The following is a 17,678-nucleotide window of genomic DNA, read 5'->3' on the forward strand; positions in this document are numbered from 1 at the left end:
TGGATGGTTGTTCCTCTCTGGGTGCCTCGGCCAGCGATTCCTTCCTTACCTAGAGATTAAGAATGAAAATGCCTGGCAGGGTATGGGGATGAATGAGTGTCAAAATGTAAATGATGGTAAGAGGGTTCTTAGAGGAACCAGGGAAGTAAGAAAGGGGAAGGTGCCCACCAAGAGAGAAAAAAGTAAAAGAGGAATTTCAGTCTCTTCAGGACTTTTAACTATAAAAACAAAGACATTATAACTGTTGACCCACAGCACTTCTGTGCACACCGAGAACAGTGTCAGCATCCAAAGCTTCACTCTGCTACAGCCATCCTATTTACCTCTTCTGTTTTCTATAATCTGTTCAAAAGGACGCTTGGGGAAATCTAGTTTTTCTAAGTGACTTCCCGAAGAGTCAGAATACAGGAGTGGAAAGTTACTTCTCCTGTGGACTGTTGAAATGTAGGCCATAGCAGCTGTTTGGTTAATGGTGAAAAATCATATGTTTAAGAGAATCGTAACGTCAAAGGCAGATGGTACCAATATCATAAACAATTATTGTAATAAGCGTTATGTGAGAGTAAACTCTACTTTCACCTGGAAGTAAAGGAAAAAATAATAGCAACAGAAATTAGTAGGTGAAATTTAAATGTAAATGTATGTATTTTCTTTTATCTCCAAGGCTGTTGTCAGCCATCTGATAAGAGAGACAAGATGATGCCCTTTGGGGCTTCTTCTTTTGTCCACACAGAAATAAACAGGATGGTGATGCAGGGTTTGAAGGCCCACGTAAAGTGCTGACGGTTCCTTATTCACCAGGAGAAGGGGAACCGGGCGGATGTGCACACACCTTCCTGAGAGCCGGGCCTCCCTCTCCTTGCCCTTCACCTTCAGTACTGAACAGTGAGAAGGGCCTTGCCTTTAGCCACAGTTAGTTAGAAGCTCTGTGGAGTGGGTTTCATCCTCTCTCTGTATCAAGAAACATTTTCTCTCATTTCAACAAATATGAATTGAAGAGCTTCCGTATGCAAGGCACTGTCCTGAGCATCATAGGAGTTCTGGGGATGACAAAAACATTCTCATCTCCAAGCAGTTGGGGAAGTCAGAGGAAGTCCTCTGTAAGTACAGCCAAGATTCACAGGGCAGACTGGGTGGAGATCCCAAGCTGTGGGATGCACTATAGGAGGGCTCCCAACAGATAGCTTGGAGTGTTTGCTCAGGAAACATGCTTTCTGGTCTAGGCTTTGAAGGGGTTGGCCTGACAGAGGTTCAGGGAAAGAGCAGAAGAGCTAGCAAAAGTGAGGTCACAGTGTTAGTTGTTGCAGTTGCGTCCGACTCTTTGCGACCCCATGGACTGTAACCTGCCAGACTCCTCTGTTCATGGAATTCTCCAGGCAAGAATACTGGAGTGAGGTACCCTGACCCTGGGAAAAATTGAAGGCAGGAGGAGAAGTGGGGGACAGAGATGTTTGGACAGCATCATGTCTCAGTGGACATGAGTTTGAGCAAGCTCCAGGAGAGAGTGAGGACAGGGAAGCCTGGATTGCTGCAGTCCATGGGGTCGCAAAGAGTCGGACAAGACTGAGCGACAGAACAACAAACACCCTTAAGAAAGGCACTTGGACGAGTGAATGGACTAGTCTGAGGAGAGAGAGTCATGAGAAAGGCAGGGTCAGGTTGCTGGGTGGAGGGAGCACCTGGGGCCTCCAGACCAGCACACCGCCTTACTGCAGGGTTAGGACTTGGGGATGGGTATGGCAGGAAAGCCATTTGATACTTACCAAGAGAAGGCAGATTACCAAATTCAGACTTAAATTGAAGAAAGTAGGGAAAACCACTAGACAATTCAGGTATGACCTAAATCAAATCCCTTATGATTATACAGTGGAAGTGAGAAATAGATTTAAGGGCCTAGATCTGATAGAGTGCCTGATGAACTATGGAATGAGGTTCGTGACATTGTACAGGAGACAGGCATCAAGACCATCCCCATGGGAAAGAAATGCAAAAAAGCAAAATAGCTGTCTGAGGAGGCCTTACAAATAGCTGTGAAAAGAACAGAAGCGAAAAGCAAAGACATAAGCATCTGAATGCAGAGTTCCAAAGAATAGCAAGAAGAGATAAGAAAGCCTTCCTCAGGGATCAATGCAAAGAAATAGAGGAAAACAACAGAATAGGAAAGACTAGAGATCTCTTCAAGAAAATTAGAGAGACCAAGGGAACATTTCATGCAAACATGGGCTCGATAAAGGACAGAAATGGTATGGACCTAACAGAAGCAGAAGATATTAAGAAGAGGTGGCAAGAATACACAGAAGAACTGTACAAAAAAGATCTTCATGACCCAGATAATCTCGATGGTGTGATCAATGACCTAGAGCCAGACATCCTGGAATGTGAAGTCAAGTGGGCTTTAGAAAGCATCACTATGAACAAAGCTAGTGGAGGTGATGGAATTCCAGTTGAGCTATTTCAAATCCTGAAAGCTGATGCTGTGAAAGTGCTGCACTCAATATGCCAGCAAATTTGGAAAAGTCAGCACTAGCCACAGGACTGGAAAAGGTCAGTTTTCATTCCAATCCCAAACAAAGGCAATGCCAAAGAATGCTCAAACTACTGCACAATTGCACTCATCTCACACGCTAGTAAAGTAATGCTCAAAATCCTCCAAGCCAGGCTTCTGCAATACGTGAACTGTGAACTTCCAGATATTCAAGCTGGTTTTAGAAAAGGTAGAGGAACCAGAGATCAAATTGCCAACATCCGCTGGATCATGGAAAAAGCAAGAGAGTTCCAAAAAAACATCTATTTCTGCTTTATTGACTATGCCAAAGCCTTTGACTGTGTGGATCACAATAAACTGGAAAATTCTGAAAGAGATGGGAATACCAGACCACCTGATCTGCCTCTTGAGAAATCTGTATGCAGGTCAGGAAGCAACAGTTAGAACTGGACATGGAACAACAGACTGGTTCCAAATAGGAAAGGAGTATGTCAAGGCTGTATATTGTCACCCTGCTTATTTAACTTATATGCAGAGTACATCATGAGAAACGCTGGACTGGAAGAAGCACAAGCTGGAATCTAGATTGCTGGGAGAAATATCAATCACCTCAGATATGCAGATGACACCACCCTTATGGCAGAAAGTGAAGAGGAACTCAAAAGCCTCTTGATGAAAGTGAAAGAGGAGAGTGAAAAAGTTGGCTTAAAGCTCAACATTCAGAAAACGAAGATCATGGCATCCGGTCCCATCACTTCATGGGAAATAGATGGGGAAACAGTGAACACAGTGTCAGACTTTATTTTTTGGGCTCCAAAACCACTGCAGATGGTGACTGCAGCCATGAAATTAAAAGACGCTTACTCCTTGGAAGCAAAGTTATGAGCAACCTAGATAGCATATTGAAAAGCAGAGACATTACTTTGCCAACAAAGGTCCGTCTAGTCAAGGTTATGGTTTTTCCTGTGGTCATGTATGGATGTGAGAGTTGGACTGTGAAGATGGCTGAGCACAGAAGAATTGGTGCTTTTGAACTGTGGTGTTGGAGAAGACTCTTGAGGGTCCCTTGGACTGCAAGGAGATCCAACCAGTCCATTCTGAAGGAGATCAGCCCCGGGATTTCTTTGGAAGGAATGATGCTAAAGCTGAAACTCCAGTACTTTGGCCACCTCATGCGAAGAGTTGACTCATTGGAAAAGACTCTGATGCTGGGAGGGATTGGGGGCAGGAGGAGAAGGGGACGCCAGAGGATGAGATGGCTGGATGGCATCACTGACTCAATGGACATGAGTCTGAGTGAACTCCGGGAGTTGGTGATGGACAGGGAGGCCTGGCGTGCTGTGATTCATGGGGTTGCAAAGAGTCGGACACGACTGAGTGACTGAACTGAACTGAAGAGAAGGCAGGAAAATGTCAGTGCTGGGCTTTAGGGAGATGAGTGTGGCAGAAGGGAGATCATAGGTAAGAAGCAGGGAGCTGGTGTGGCCACCAATGAGAACATCTGAGGCTGTGAGTCAGCACTCCATGGCCAGCCAGGGACAGTTCGGCTGGGTTTCCACCTAGACCCCATTGTCATGGTCCAAACAAGACGTACGGAGGACCCAAAGTGGGCCGTAGCCCTAAGGTGTAAGTTCTCTACACCTCTGCCCCAACCTCTATTTATACCTAATAGAAGTGTTGGCCACTTGTGTGTGAACATTCCTACCATAAATCCACTGAAAAGCACCAACGTGTGCCTTCGCCCTCTCTTCTGGTCCCCTTGGTTTAAGTACTATGCCTTCAAGGTCCCCTGAAAACAGCTCTGTGCCCGGTGCAGGGAATGATCTTCAGGATTCAGGGACTCCAGCTCCCATTTGTTGCCTCTGTTTCACACCAGTCCCCTGAGTCCGGGTATGTATTGGAGGTTAACATAAAGGAGCCAGTACAATCCTCGGAGACTGAGTTTGCCAAGCTCTGGGTTTGAGGCCAAAGACTGTGATCATAGTCAACACTGTTGTGTGTTCTACGTTAAAAAAAATTTTTTTTTTTTGGTTCTAACATGCCCTCCAAAGGCCCTGACAGACCCCGTGTGGTGCGATGCACAAGCCTCACAGTGAGTCCTGGCTGCTGATCCAGGGCCACGGAGCAGGCCACCCCAGGATGCACCCTGGGGCCCCACAGTGCAGGAGCAGCAGGGTTTGGGAGGTTCTGCATGGCAGGGGCACTGACCTCTGGGTGGAGCACCTCGCCAGACCCTGAGACTTCCTGATGGCTGGAGCTGCATGTGGGTGCTTTATCCTCCAGCAGCTAATTATCTTCACCTCAGTTACCTGCTTGGAAAAAAGAGAGAGATGACATTTAAAGTAGATTAAGTGGATTTTCTTTTATTACTTTAATAGTTCCCAGGCAACATTTGCTTTTGCTTTTCCAACCAGCAGAAGTGATCAGAAAATGATTAGAGTTTCTCCTGCAGATGAAATTCCGATTTTGCATTTATGCTGTTTTATGAGCTGAAACTATCTTAAAAGCCAGTCTATGGTTTTCTCTACTAAAATTAGATTTTTTTTTAAGTTAAGGGTGTATAGCAATTGGAGGATTCTGTTAGCAGTTTGCCCTAAGGCAGTATACTGCGTTCACCATTTTCTTTTAAAAGATTAGTCTTAATTTGATATCATTTAGAGGAGAGCTATGTTCCATTTCATTCAAAAGCAGAATCAAGCCATCTTCTACAGAGGTCAGAGGGAGAAGTTCCTCGAGCATTTGCCCAGGGCATTCCCCTTAGGGTCAGACAGTCTCTAGAATCTCTAGACATTCCCTGGCTCATCCTGGAGAAATTCTAGTAGAAAAGCTGTTACTGAGTTACACACGAGGTCTCCGGCTAGCCCAGTCCTGAAGGAAGACCCATAAATCCCAGGCTGTGCAAAGTCAACTCACAACATACTTCTTCCTCTAAGCCAGGTTATAGAGAATCACAACTTGCAGCCAGAAAGAAGTCATTCTCAGTAAGGAGAATAATAGCACCCATTCTCCTCTTATCTTTTCAAACGAGGCATTATGTTGACTGGGTCAATAAGGATTGCTTTTGTCTTCAGAAATAATGCTGTGTTGTTGCCCTGCCTGAACCACAGGAACCTACTGGCATGGATCTGCCGCTTCTGGACCCAGCGAGCACCATCACCACCATGACGGGCCCCAGCGCTTTCAGCATCCCGCCCCCGATCCGGCAGAAGCTCTGTAGCAGCCTGGATGCCCCGCAGACCAGGGGTCACGACTGGAGGATGCTGGCCCATAAGCTCAACCTGGACAGGTAGGTATGACCAGGCTTCAAGCCTGGTTCCTGTCAGACACAGGGCTTCAGGACTGATAACTGTTAGAGCAACATTCTTTTTTGTCTTTCCATCTGCACATTTACTTGCTTTTCATTCTGCCAACATGTATTAAGTTCCTACCTTGTCTCTTGCACCATGGTGTTGCAGATACATGGTTGAGAGACATCCTGGGCTTCTCTGACTTTTCTAAGCATCGGGTTTTATGATCTACTTCACAAGGCTGATGGGCTAAATCCCCCTAAATGATATAGCCATTCACTAATTATTGTTCCTCACCTCCTGTTGAAGGAGGACCTAATGCTGGATGGGTAATTAACATGCTAAACACAGCAGTGCCGTTATGAAGAGACCTCAGGAGCCTCTTCTCTTTAGAACTTTGCCATCACTACCAAGCAAAACCCCAGGCCTGACCTGTCAAAGATGATCAGAGGCTGGGCTGGAAAGAAAACATAAGCCTCTTGATTTCCTGTTCAGGATGTGACCCATAGACATCTTGTCTCTTAAATTATCTTACTCAGAGTTGAGGTTAACAAAGTTAAGCATCACGTCTCCTGTCTGGGGCTGACCTAATTAAACATGAGCTAGTTATTCAGGACAGCTCACTGCAAGCCCCAGTTTCTCAAGGGGGACCAGGATACTTATAGAAATGCAGAAACAAAAAGGTTTCGTCAACACCGAAAAGAAAACAGACCCATAAATCACACCGTTCAGCCCTTTTTCCCATTACCAATTACAGGTACTTGAATTACTTTGCCACCAAATCAAGTCCAACTGGTGTCATCCTGGATCTCTGGGAAGCACAGAACTTCCCAGATGGAAACCTGAGCGTGCTGGCAGCTGTCTTAGAGGAAATGGGAAGACATGAAACAGTAGTGTCATTAGCAGAAGGGCAGTACTGACCCAGGCTGGGGCTGAAGTGCAGGAGGAGAGCCCAGGGGCTCACAGCTGAGGAGGAAACCCGTCTGGACCAGTGAGCTCCACAGGCAAGACTGCAGCGGGAGAGAGAAGGCAGACACAGCCACCAATGTACACGCCCACTCTACTCGGACACCGCCACAGGAGTTCAGAACAGTTGTACAAATGTGTATCTTGAATTTAGAAATCAACCTAATTTTCCTCTTAGTTGGGCTGTATGCTGTGTGGTACAGGATCTTACAGTTTCCTAGGAAACGCTTTTTATTGCTATCCAGATATATGGATAAACTTTCTTAACAAACCCAATTTCTACAAACGTTGTTTACATCAAATTGGACAGGGATGCAGACACTGTCCATGGCTCGTTCTATTTTTGTTTAAATCATTTGAAGTTGAAGCTGTGGACGGTTTGCTGTGTCTCTTTCAGATTAGTAATTTACAGAGAAATCACAAGAGTTTTCCTACAAATTGTGTGCATCAAGTGTCTCAGATAATCCTCCCATCAGTGTTCTCTTTCTAGAACTTGTAGAACCAGTGTTACTGTTTGTATCAGGGAAGTGGAGAATCTAAGCATAAAGGAGAAATAGATAAGACTTCTTATTCCTTGAGGGCACTGTCTCATGCCCTCGGGAATAAAGCTGTATCATCACAGGGAAGACATTGATTCATGTTCAACAACACAAGAATTTCTTCACAACTTGTGTGTTGGTAATATGCAACTTGAAGTGTTTTGGTTTTTTTAAAAGGTATTATCATCATCATCATTATTATTATTGATGAGTATTTACAAGTATTCTAGTAAAAGGATTTACTTTTACCTTGTTTTTGTTAGCAGTACTGTTAGTATTTAGGTATCGACCTGACCTGGGCACCTTCTCATAACAAGGTGGATGTGGTCACCAGTTTAATTAAGCAGGCATCCCTTGCTTCCTTGACATTTTTATCTTTCTTCACTCATTCTGCCTGAGAAGGTGGTAAATGCGTACCGACTTTGTCAGTCTGTTCTTTGAGCTTGCTCAGGCAGGGGCTTTGTCCCCCATGTATTGTCACGGGACATGCTCTCGATTCAAGCTTACGCAGTATTGTGGTCATGCAGCCCCACATGCCTTTGGTGGGTCCTCTGTCTACCATGGAGGCAGTGTGATTGAAGGAACAGCCTCTGAGCTGGAGATCAGGAAACCAGTTCTCATTCTGGGTTTGTCATTGTCATCTGTGCTCCGCGGGGAGAGTCATTTACCCTCACTGGACCTCAGGTTTCCTCACCTGTAAAATGAAGGGGTGGATTAGATCGGCTCAAGGTCCTAAAACATTTGACTTCCCACTGTGATGCCTCCAGCCTCCTTCATCAGTCTGAAGACCACAATGGACGCTGACCTGGATCATTTAACGATTCAACCTGTCTTTCGCCCAGGCTACATTATGCCTTCCAAATAGTTCTGACTTGGCAGATAATTATTCTGACCTGTAACATATTTGTTATGCTTTCAAGTCCCGTCGTCGCGTCATTGCATCATGCTGTTCACCCAGAGATGGCATCCCCTTATCACTCTCTTTCCTCTCTTGGGACCAGTTGCCTTCCTGACTAGTTGCAAATTATGTTCTATTATTGTCTTGGTCAAAAATTTTTTAATTAAAAAAATTTTTTAACTGAAAAATAGTCAGTCAACGGACTACTTTGTGTAAACGATGATATTTCTTTAGGCCCATACAGGCTCTTCGTTTTAACACAGGGGCTCAATTCTTTCAGCGGGTGGGGGGGTAAAGAGTCAACAGGCCAGGAGCCAAACCGAGACTGAACAAGCACCCCTGCATATGAATCGGCACTTTCAAAGCACGGCTGTGGTTTACCTTGGGGCTAGAGGTATCCAAGTTACTGAATGGATTTGAATTAGAAATAATCTTACCCTTTTCCCCTTCTTTCCATATGCATTTCCTCACCTGTTTGGGTAATTTGTTGATATTCCCAGGTTCTTCTATCCTCATCACTGAGAAACTGTTGATACCTTGGTAGGGAGCCTTTTCTTATCTTCTGTTTTAGATACATGAAGACTATTCCATCATCTGTCTCTCTCAGACCACACCCTGTACCGTACATAAAAATACATGACACTTGCTGTGAAAGGTAAGATTGCACTAATAAACAAGTTCAGTGTATCATGCTTATACCAATGTATCTTTGACCAAAAGATAGTAAAATTGTACTCTACATAAAAAAAAAAAAACTTAATTTTTAAAAAGGGGGAAGCAGAAAAAGAGCTATGGTGCATTGCTGCATCTTCAAATGACTTCTCAAGATCACTCACCATTGCTGGTTTGGGGGGCTGTCATCTCTGGAAGGCAAGAATTAGAAATCTGATGCCTAATGAAAAATAGAAAGGAGCAAATATGTAGTAGCCAGATAATTTCAAAACTGACTTTTAAAAAGTCATCAACACAGAACTACAGAAGGCAGCAGGAGTTGTATTTTCAAAGCCACTGGCTTCACTTGAAGTGCGTCCTGGTATTTGGTTCTGCATCTTAGCGCCAGAAAGGGGAAAGGCGGTTAACTCCTTACAAGTGAGGTCCTTGTCTGTCATAGACCCCCATCATGTTCCCTGTCAGGGGAGCAAACTTCCATATGTATAGCACGCCATTTACATCAAATAATGTACACAGCAAATTCTGATTTCCTTCTTTTGGGGAGTCAAGTAATAGCTGTTAAATTGCTCTCAAACTCAGAAGGCCTAGGCTCAACAGTTCAGTATATAGGGAGCAACTTCATGAGCCATCCTGTAACACGCCCTCCCTTTCATTCCTAGGGCTTCGCTGTAGGTTGAGAGCAAAAACCAGTTTACTTCATCTGGAAGGAAAAAAAAAAAAAAATCTCTCACTTGTGCATGGTGCCATCTAGTGGTAGATAACACTACCTGCCCCAAGTTTAATAGGAAATCTCAGGAGGAGTTTTTGACAGTGGGAATGGATGCCTGTAGCATGTATAGCATCTTTATGACCGACATGCAGAAATTTTCACATCAGACAAGACATTTCTTATTCTCACTTTTTTTTTCCGCTTAAATTGCCCACATCAAAACTTACATGTCATTATGGGCCTGGTTGCTTCCCCGGTGGCTCAGATGGTAAGAGAGTCTGCTTTCAATGCATGAGACCCGGGTTCGATCCCTGGGTTGGGAAGATCCCCTGGAGAAGGAAATGGCACCCCACTCCAGTACTCTTCCCTGGAAAATCCCATGGACAGAGGAGCCTCGTAGGCTACAGTCCATGGGGTCGCAAACAGTCGGACACGACTGAGCGACTTCGCATTTCATGAGCCTAGTACGTTTGTTTCTGACTCCATACGCATCTCAAATTGGTGTCACAGAAATAATAGAAACACATAAAAATCTGTACAAAACAGCTTTTGAAGATTTGTCATTATTATTTATATTTTTCACTAGGCTTCATGTGTTTTAAAACTTACTTTTAGTTCTCTGATATTTATTTTTGAAGACATAGATCAGATCAGTCGCTCAGTCATGTCCGACTCTTTGCGACCCCATGAATCGCAGCATGCCAGGCCTCCCTGTCCAGCACCAACTCCCGGAGTTCACTGAGACTCACGTCCATCGAGTCAGTGATGCCATCCAGCCATCTCATCCTCTGTCGTCCCCTTCTCCTCCTGCCCTCAATCCCTCCCAGCATCAGAGTCTTTTCCAATGAGTCAACTCTTCGCACGAGGTGGCCAAAGTACCAGAATTTCAGCTTTAGCATCATTCCTTCCAAAGAAATCCCGGGGCTGATCTCCTTTAGAATGGACTGGTTGGTTCTCCTTGCAGTTCAAGGGACTCTCAAGAGTCTTCTCCAACACCACAGTTCAAAAGCATCAATTCTTCGCGCTCAGCCTTCTTCACAGTCCAACTCTCACATCCATACATGACCACAGGAAAAACCAGAGCCTTGACTAGACATAAGCAGCATCCAATTGGAAATAAGTTTTATATATGCAAATACTACATCTAATGAAGTGAAAACTGTTGTGGTTGTTAATCAAGGAGAAGAAACTAGCTTCCTTCTGAATTTGGGGATCTAAAGGCAGATGTTTCATCCTGTTTTCATTTTCCTCTCACTAAATCACATTTCCTTAATGTGCTCTGGAAGGAATAGAAGTTAGATTCAGAATATTGATAACTGGGCACAAGGCGTCAGCAAACTGTAACACCAAGGTGCTCACAGCCAAGAGCCTTTCATAAACAGCATGAACAGCAGTGTGGACACGCACCTCAGTTACCCAGGAGAACTCCATCTTCATGGAAGCAATGTAAGCTCTTCCAAGGCAAGTCAGTGTTTGGGGTGAGATGTCCTTTGGTATACTGAATAACCATTAGCCATCTTGGGCTTCCCAGGTGGCTCAGTGGTAAAGAATCTACCTACCAAGCAGGAGATGCAGGTTCGATCCCTGGGTTGGAAAGATCCCCAGGAGAAGGAAATGGCAACCCACTGTAGGATTCTTGCCTGGGAAATCCCATGGACAGAGGAGCCTGGCAGGCTGCAGTCCATGCGGTTACAGTCAGACACAACTTAACAACTAAACTACAACAACAATGGGTATTAGTAATTTAATGCTATCATAGGCCCAATCAGAAAGAACTGAATGAAATGGCAGATAAAAGACACCTATGACAAAGGACAATAGTTGAAAAAATGAATTACCCTGATAATATTTAGACAACATGTAGCTCCAACCCTTTATACTGATACATACCACTATTTTGTGGGGCTACCCTGGTGGCTCAAATGGTAAAGAATCTGCCTGCAATGTAGGAGACCTGGGTTCAATCCCTGGGTTGGGACGATCCCCTGGAGAAGGGAATGGCTACCCACTCCAGTATTCTTGCCTGAAGAATTCCATGGACAGAGGAGCCAGGCGGGCTACAGTTCATGGGGTCACAAAGAGTCAGACATGACTAAGCAACTAATACTTTCACTATTATTTTGTAGATTTTAATCTCCCAACTTTCAGATAGTAGAACCATTCGTTAGGAAGAAGTCATGGAGACTGAGTTCAGGACACTCTGGAAACTATACAGTCAGTAACACTTTTTAGGGGTGTAAGCAAGATATTTTAAACATTGCAAGAGTAGAATTGAGATTTTATTTACCTTCTTCTGGAGAGGCACAGACAAGGCTCTGGCTCATGTATCTTGAGGTGTGTCTCTGCTGGGAACACAGCAGTGCGCTCCTGGTCCACATCTGCCTCTGTCTCTCTCATGGATGTTTGAGGCAGGAAGCAGTAATTGATCACCATCTACTCAGGGTTCACTGCCTTTGCCACTACAAGGTCTGTACGTGAGGTCAAATGCATAAAAATACTGACCTTCCAGAGAGTATAAAATAGGTAGAAAAAGTTTCCTTATCTAGTCTTCAGACTTCAGGTTGAACAGGAGCTATGGGTCTTGCTGACTTCTGGACAAGTTATCAATCTTGCACAGAGACCCCAGTCCAAGTCTGAGGCCAATGACAGGAAGGATGCCTGTGGACACAGCCAAGTGAAACTGGGTTTGATCCATCTGCTTTGAGAGCAGAGGCGCTTTTGTGAGTCAGAATGCCATCATGCCATCCCTCAAAATCAATTATTTGTAAAGATGATAATGGTCAATGAGCATTAGAATTTATGGAACCAATAAGGAAAATAGTTTTATGACTGATTATCTCAAGGTAATAAAACGTTGTTTTACCTTTTGAGTGCCTCACAGGACCAACGATTACACTTTGCCTTTTTGGTTTTTTGTATTTTTTTAAACTTCACTGAGCTAATGTTGGCTGAAATCCTTAGAACTTTGCCTCTGTGCAATCAAGTGCTATTTCTTTACCCTAAGAAATCTATTTGTATAATCTCTGGCTGTAATGATTATTTTGAGAAAGTTCCTTTGCATCTCAAATGATTTTTTTATGGAATAAGACATAAGGGGAATAAATACGTTGTAAGCATTAATAATTTAAGCCTGTGTCTATACAGGTTAAGCCAATGGAGTCATAAATATTTCCATAATTCATGCCTGAAACCAATTTGTGAAAATAGGGAGATGGCCTTATATGTCACTGGGTGTGTTTGCTCTACATACCAACAATTAACTTCCTGATACTTTAGTCTTATCAGCCCTGTGATTGCCCCATTTTTGGAAATCCTGCTCTAAACATCTGTCTTCAGAAGAGTTCATGGCTCTCAGCTTTTTCAGTGGCCCTGTCACCTGCCTGAATTGATCTACAGGTGGAATATTAATGGGCTCATGCACCCAGACATAACATACACGCCTGGCTGTATTTCAGCATGGTCAAGGAAAGTGCTGCCAGGACAGACAGACAGGAACTCCATAAATGCACTGCCAAACAAAACCAACCAATACAGAAGCTATTTCCCAGCCAGCCATATACTTCAGACTTTTACTTACTACCGAGAACTGTCCGGAGATGATCTGGGATTCTGCAGAGTGTCAGGAGTCTTGACCCACCAGCTGCTGAGAAGGGAAAAAGGCAGGTGGCCTGAGATAAGGTCAGCTGCCCACGAGACAAAGCATCTGCTACGGTGTACATCAGCCTCCACACCTGCCATTTCAGACTGTGCCTCAGCAAAAGTCTAAGCTGCTGAAGCTGTAACACTTCAGGGTCTTTTAGCCAATATGTTTAAGTCCTATGTGCCAATCTTAAATTCCAAAGTCTCCTGGACTTGGCAGTATCAGAGCAGTTACTGAAGATGATGGCACCAGCCAGGGTGGAATAACCCTCGGTACTGAGTTCAGAAGGTGAATCGTGGGCAATTATTGCTGATCAGCAGCCTAAGCATTGATAAACCCTGACCTCTGAAGGTCAGCACTGTCGTGAGGCAACATCCAAGAACTGTGACCTGAAACATGTCCCAGATGCCAAACCTGATTGAGCAAAAGAGCAAGAAATCCACAGCCAGCGCAAAACACCTCACCCTTTTATAGTTAGGTGACGCCTATAAATGAGGGTGAATAAATTCTAACACATACTCCTCCTGGCCTTGAAAAAACAGGAGGACAGCAGTCAGAACAAGCTGAGGTGCGACCTGCATCCTCCCCTTTGGTAGTGTGACCCTCAGCCTCCCAACAGGATGCATTCAGCCCCATTGCAGGGAAGAGCATCCCTACATGTGTGTATGTGTGTGTGCTGTGTATCACGGTGATGTACGTGTTCACTGAGTTTGTTAACCTGTCACACACTGGTGACCTTCTCTTCATTCTTTCTAAAGAAGACAACCAATGTTTATCAGAGAAAACTCCCCAGCAGTCTGTGCGATAGAGACGTGTCACCCACCTGCTAGTCCCGGGGGACAGTTCAACTGCGGAAATGGCACAGTAAAGTTTTGTGCTGTGTTATCCTTCTTTTCTCAAACACAATGACACCACCTTAGCTTTTCAGATATGGAACACTTCTCTGGCTGTTTCAGAGTTCCCTCTTGCTGTATCTTCTATGCAATTCCTTTTCTAGAAACCCCCTGCAGAGGCGGGCTCTCTGGGGTCCCATCCGAGTCGCCATGCGCTGGAAGCGAGGGATGCTAGCCCTGGCTGCCTCTCTCCATTTCCCTGCAGTTCTTTGGTTTGTAAATTTGCCTGCATCTATCCTGTCAGCCAACATGTACAAAATGCAAGAAAGAATTTTTAAACAGGTAATAAATTATATTTATAAGCAACAGAGTGTGCTGCCTCACTTATTCCTTCACGGAGCCCTCCCCTGTGTGAAGAGTCACCCAGTGTTTCTTCAATAGCATGGAAGAGCACTTAGACCCTGCACAGACGGTAACCACAGCCTCCCTCAGGCCAGGATGAGGCTATGGAACAATGCTTCTCAAGCCTCTGTGCACAATGGTGTCACTTGAGCAGCTTTACAAAATGACTGCCTGGATCTCACCCTCAGAGAACCTGAATTCACAGGTCTGGGGTGTAGACTTGGCCTTGGGAGTATTATTATAAGTTCCCAGGTGATATCAGTGAGCAGTTACGGCAGGGACCAGGTCTGGGTACTGTGGGTCAGAGGCCCTGGAGAGTTGGGAAGAAAGTGAACGAAGGCCAGACCCTCATATAGTCCATTTTAGATGAATTCTACACATGGAGAACAGACTCGTGGTTGCCAAGGGGGAGCAGGGATGCGAGAGGGATGGATTGGAAGTTTGGGATTAGCACATGCGAACTAATGTATGTAGGATGGATTAACAGCAGGATCCTACCATATAGCACAGGGAACTACATTCAACATGAAACTACCAGCAGAAATTAACACAGCATTAAAAGTCAAGTATACTTCAATAAAATTTAAAAATAAAAGTCTGCAAAGAGCCACACTGTATATGTGTGCTAAATCACTCAGTCGTGTCCAACTCTTTGAGACCCCATGGACTGTACCCCGCCAGGGTCCTCTGTCTGTGGAATTTTTCAGGCAAGAACACTGGAGTGGGTTGCCATTTCCTCCTCCAGGGGATCGTCCTGACCCAGGGATCGAGCCCCAGTCTCCTGCGTCTCCTGCACTGCAGGCAGATTCTTTACCACTGAGCCATCTGGGAAGCAACAGATACATTAGTAGGTACAAAATGAAAAGGGAGGATGCCCAGAGCTAGAGCAAACACCAGGCCGACCTGCTCAATTTGTGGAGGATGGCAGGCCACTCCCTCCGAGTGATGAGCATGAGAGATGCTCCACGTGTGCAGGGGACTCTGAGGCAGCCTCTTCCAGGTGAGGGAGCTGCTCTGAGAGGGGAGGCTCCTGCCCATTCCTGCCCCTCAGCCTTGGCCACCAGAGCCTGTGAGTAACGGGACCTGTCCTGACAGTACTGTCCTTTGACTTAAGACCATGCAAGACTGCGGTCACAAAACCATCTGTGGGTCAGAGCTGAGGAAGTGGTGGCACTGGAGTCCGGGTAAACCAGAGTCCTGGTAAAAACAGAAGGGAGAAGTGGGGGCTGTGGCTGAGAAGTTAGCACCATTTAAAGAGTGAAAACTCCATAAAGAATGAAACGGACGGCACTTCACAAAGACAGTATACAGTGGCACACGCTCAGCCCATGACCATCCCTCGAGCCCTGCTTTGGAGCTTTGGTGGCTGGGGCTGCTGTTGGGAAAACTGCAACCAGCAAAATGCACATACATTTTCCGAGCTGGGGAGGAGGGCTACCCGAGCCCCTCTCTGGGTTGGTGTCTCTGGAAAGTTCTAGCATGTGGCCCAGGAAAAGAACCAGAGTTCCCTATCAGCCCCAGAGTTCCCTACAGCCAATTAATAGCACAACCTGGGGAGGCACTGCTTCATAGGAACAAAAGTCCTGAGAGCAGGCTCATCTGTGCTCTGCTGCAGGGACGGGAAGGAACCACCAAGCATGCAACTTAAAAGTGGCCCAGGCAAGCGAAGATGCTGTTCACCTCAGCTGGGGTTTGCCATCTCTGACTTTGAATCCAGGAAAGCCCATAGCATCCAGGAGTGGGGTGCAGACAGGGTGGGAGAGGGTGTCCCCACTACAGACTCTGGCTAGTTTCACACGTTGCCAGCTTTACATCCTGCAAAATTAACGTCCGTGAGGAAAAGCAGTATTTATGAGCACCTGCTGTGTGCCTGGAGTGGAGCCACACAGACTTCCCATGTCCACCTCATCTGTTTCTCCTCAGAGCCCCATGAGGTGGGGCTCAATTTATAGGGAAGAAGTCTGGGGCTCAGACTATATGCTTCTATGAAACTGAGATGATGAAAACCATGCACATGACTGAAATCCATCTGAATCCCCATGTTGGGGTGAACTCTCCTGGCATTAGTGCAGCTGACTCAGCACAGCCAGTCACGCACCATGGAGCCCCTGGGAACGGAGGTGCAAGCCCGCCTGTGCTCCCGGTGCCCCAACGACTCTGGGTCTACTCTCTCTGGATCCAGTCTCCACTGTGAAAGTAGAAAGTGAAAGTTGCTCAATCACGTTCGACTCTTTGCAACCCCATGGACTGTAGCCCGTCAGGCTCCTCTATCCACGGAATTCTCCAGGCAAGAATACTACGGAGTGGGTTGCCATTCCCTTCCCAGGGGATGTTCCTAACCCAGGAATAGAACCTGGGTCTCCTGCACTGCAGGCAGATTCTTTACTGTCTAAGCCATCCCTGGATGGCCTCAAAACCAAACTTTTCACTCTGGCCTCCAGGATTCCCAGTCCATGGACAAACACTTGAACGTGTTCCCTCTCCCTCTGCAGACGGCTGTCTCCTCTCTGGGGGACATTGATTCCGAAACAACAGCAACAACCTGTTTGCTCCATGCTCCACGGACTTCACAGTCAGGAGAAAGGATGGAGTCTCTTTCCTACTGTTGGGGCGCTGCTGCCAGGTCACTGCCCTTGCACGAATGCCCACTCTGTAGTACATCAGGCCATCAGGCCCCACCAGCCTCTGTCTCCACCCTCTGTCCCCATCCCCCAATGGCTCTGGTGAATCCTGTCTCACAATCTTCATGTCATTAGACCACTACCATCCTGGGGGAGCTTCGAAATCCACAAAGACGGACCCAACAATCTGGCTTTGGCATGCATGTGTCATCACCAATCATCTTGTCCATGAATAAATCCATCCACCCCTGTGAGGACACCCTCAGCCTGTCCTTGGTCTTGTGACTCACTCTTTGAAATCTTGATTCTGAACGCAGCCTCTTTCTCAATAAGTGCAAACACGCCACCTCGACCCCAGCCTAGTTCCCTGCCCTCTGGCCTGGTTTCTCTGGACCTGTCACCGGCCTCTTCTTTAGTCCCTCCCTCCTCTGAACCACGTCAGCTGCCCCCTTGATGATAAATCTTATTTTCCAGGGCCCCTTGCTGCATATGCCTGGTAACTCCCACCTGAAATGAAACCAGCTGTCGCAGTCTCCAGGCCTACATCTGGGTTCCTGATAGAAAAAAATAAAACCATAAAACTATTAATACATAGAAGAGTAGCACAGAGAATTTGTCATAATAGC

The 17,678-nt window shown here is 45.7% G+C and overlaps 1 protein-coding gene across 2 annotated transcripts in view; it reads left to right on the top strand.

The window, feature by feature from the left end:
- The window catches only part of UNC5C (unc-5 netrin receptor C), a 431,180-nt gene extending 416,793 nt beyond the window's left edge, over positions 1-14,387 (top strand). Inside the window, exons 16-17 of one of the 2 annotated variants that reach the window (XM_070372113.1) lie at positions 5,593-5,771; positions 6,530-14,386. In XM_070372113.1, coding sequence (XP_070228214.1) covers positions 5,593-5,771; positions 6,530-6,692 — 342 coding nt within the window. In that variant the 3' untranslated portion in view covers positions 6,693-14,386. Of the gene's footprint in view, positions 1-5,592; positions 5,772-6,529 lie in introns of both variants that reach the window. The other variant, XM_070372114.1, reaches the window with a different exon arrangement.
- Positions 14,388-17,678: the final 3,291 nt, after the last annotated feature.

Source organism: Bos mutus, chromosome 6 (assembly GCF_027580195.1).
Source record: "Bos mutus isolate GX-2022 chromosome 6, NWIPB_WYAK_1.1, whole genome shotgun sequence".
NCBI classification, from domain to species: domain Eukaryota; kingdom Metazoa; phylum Chordata; class Mammalia; order Artiodactyla; family Bovidae; genus Bos; species Bos mutus.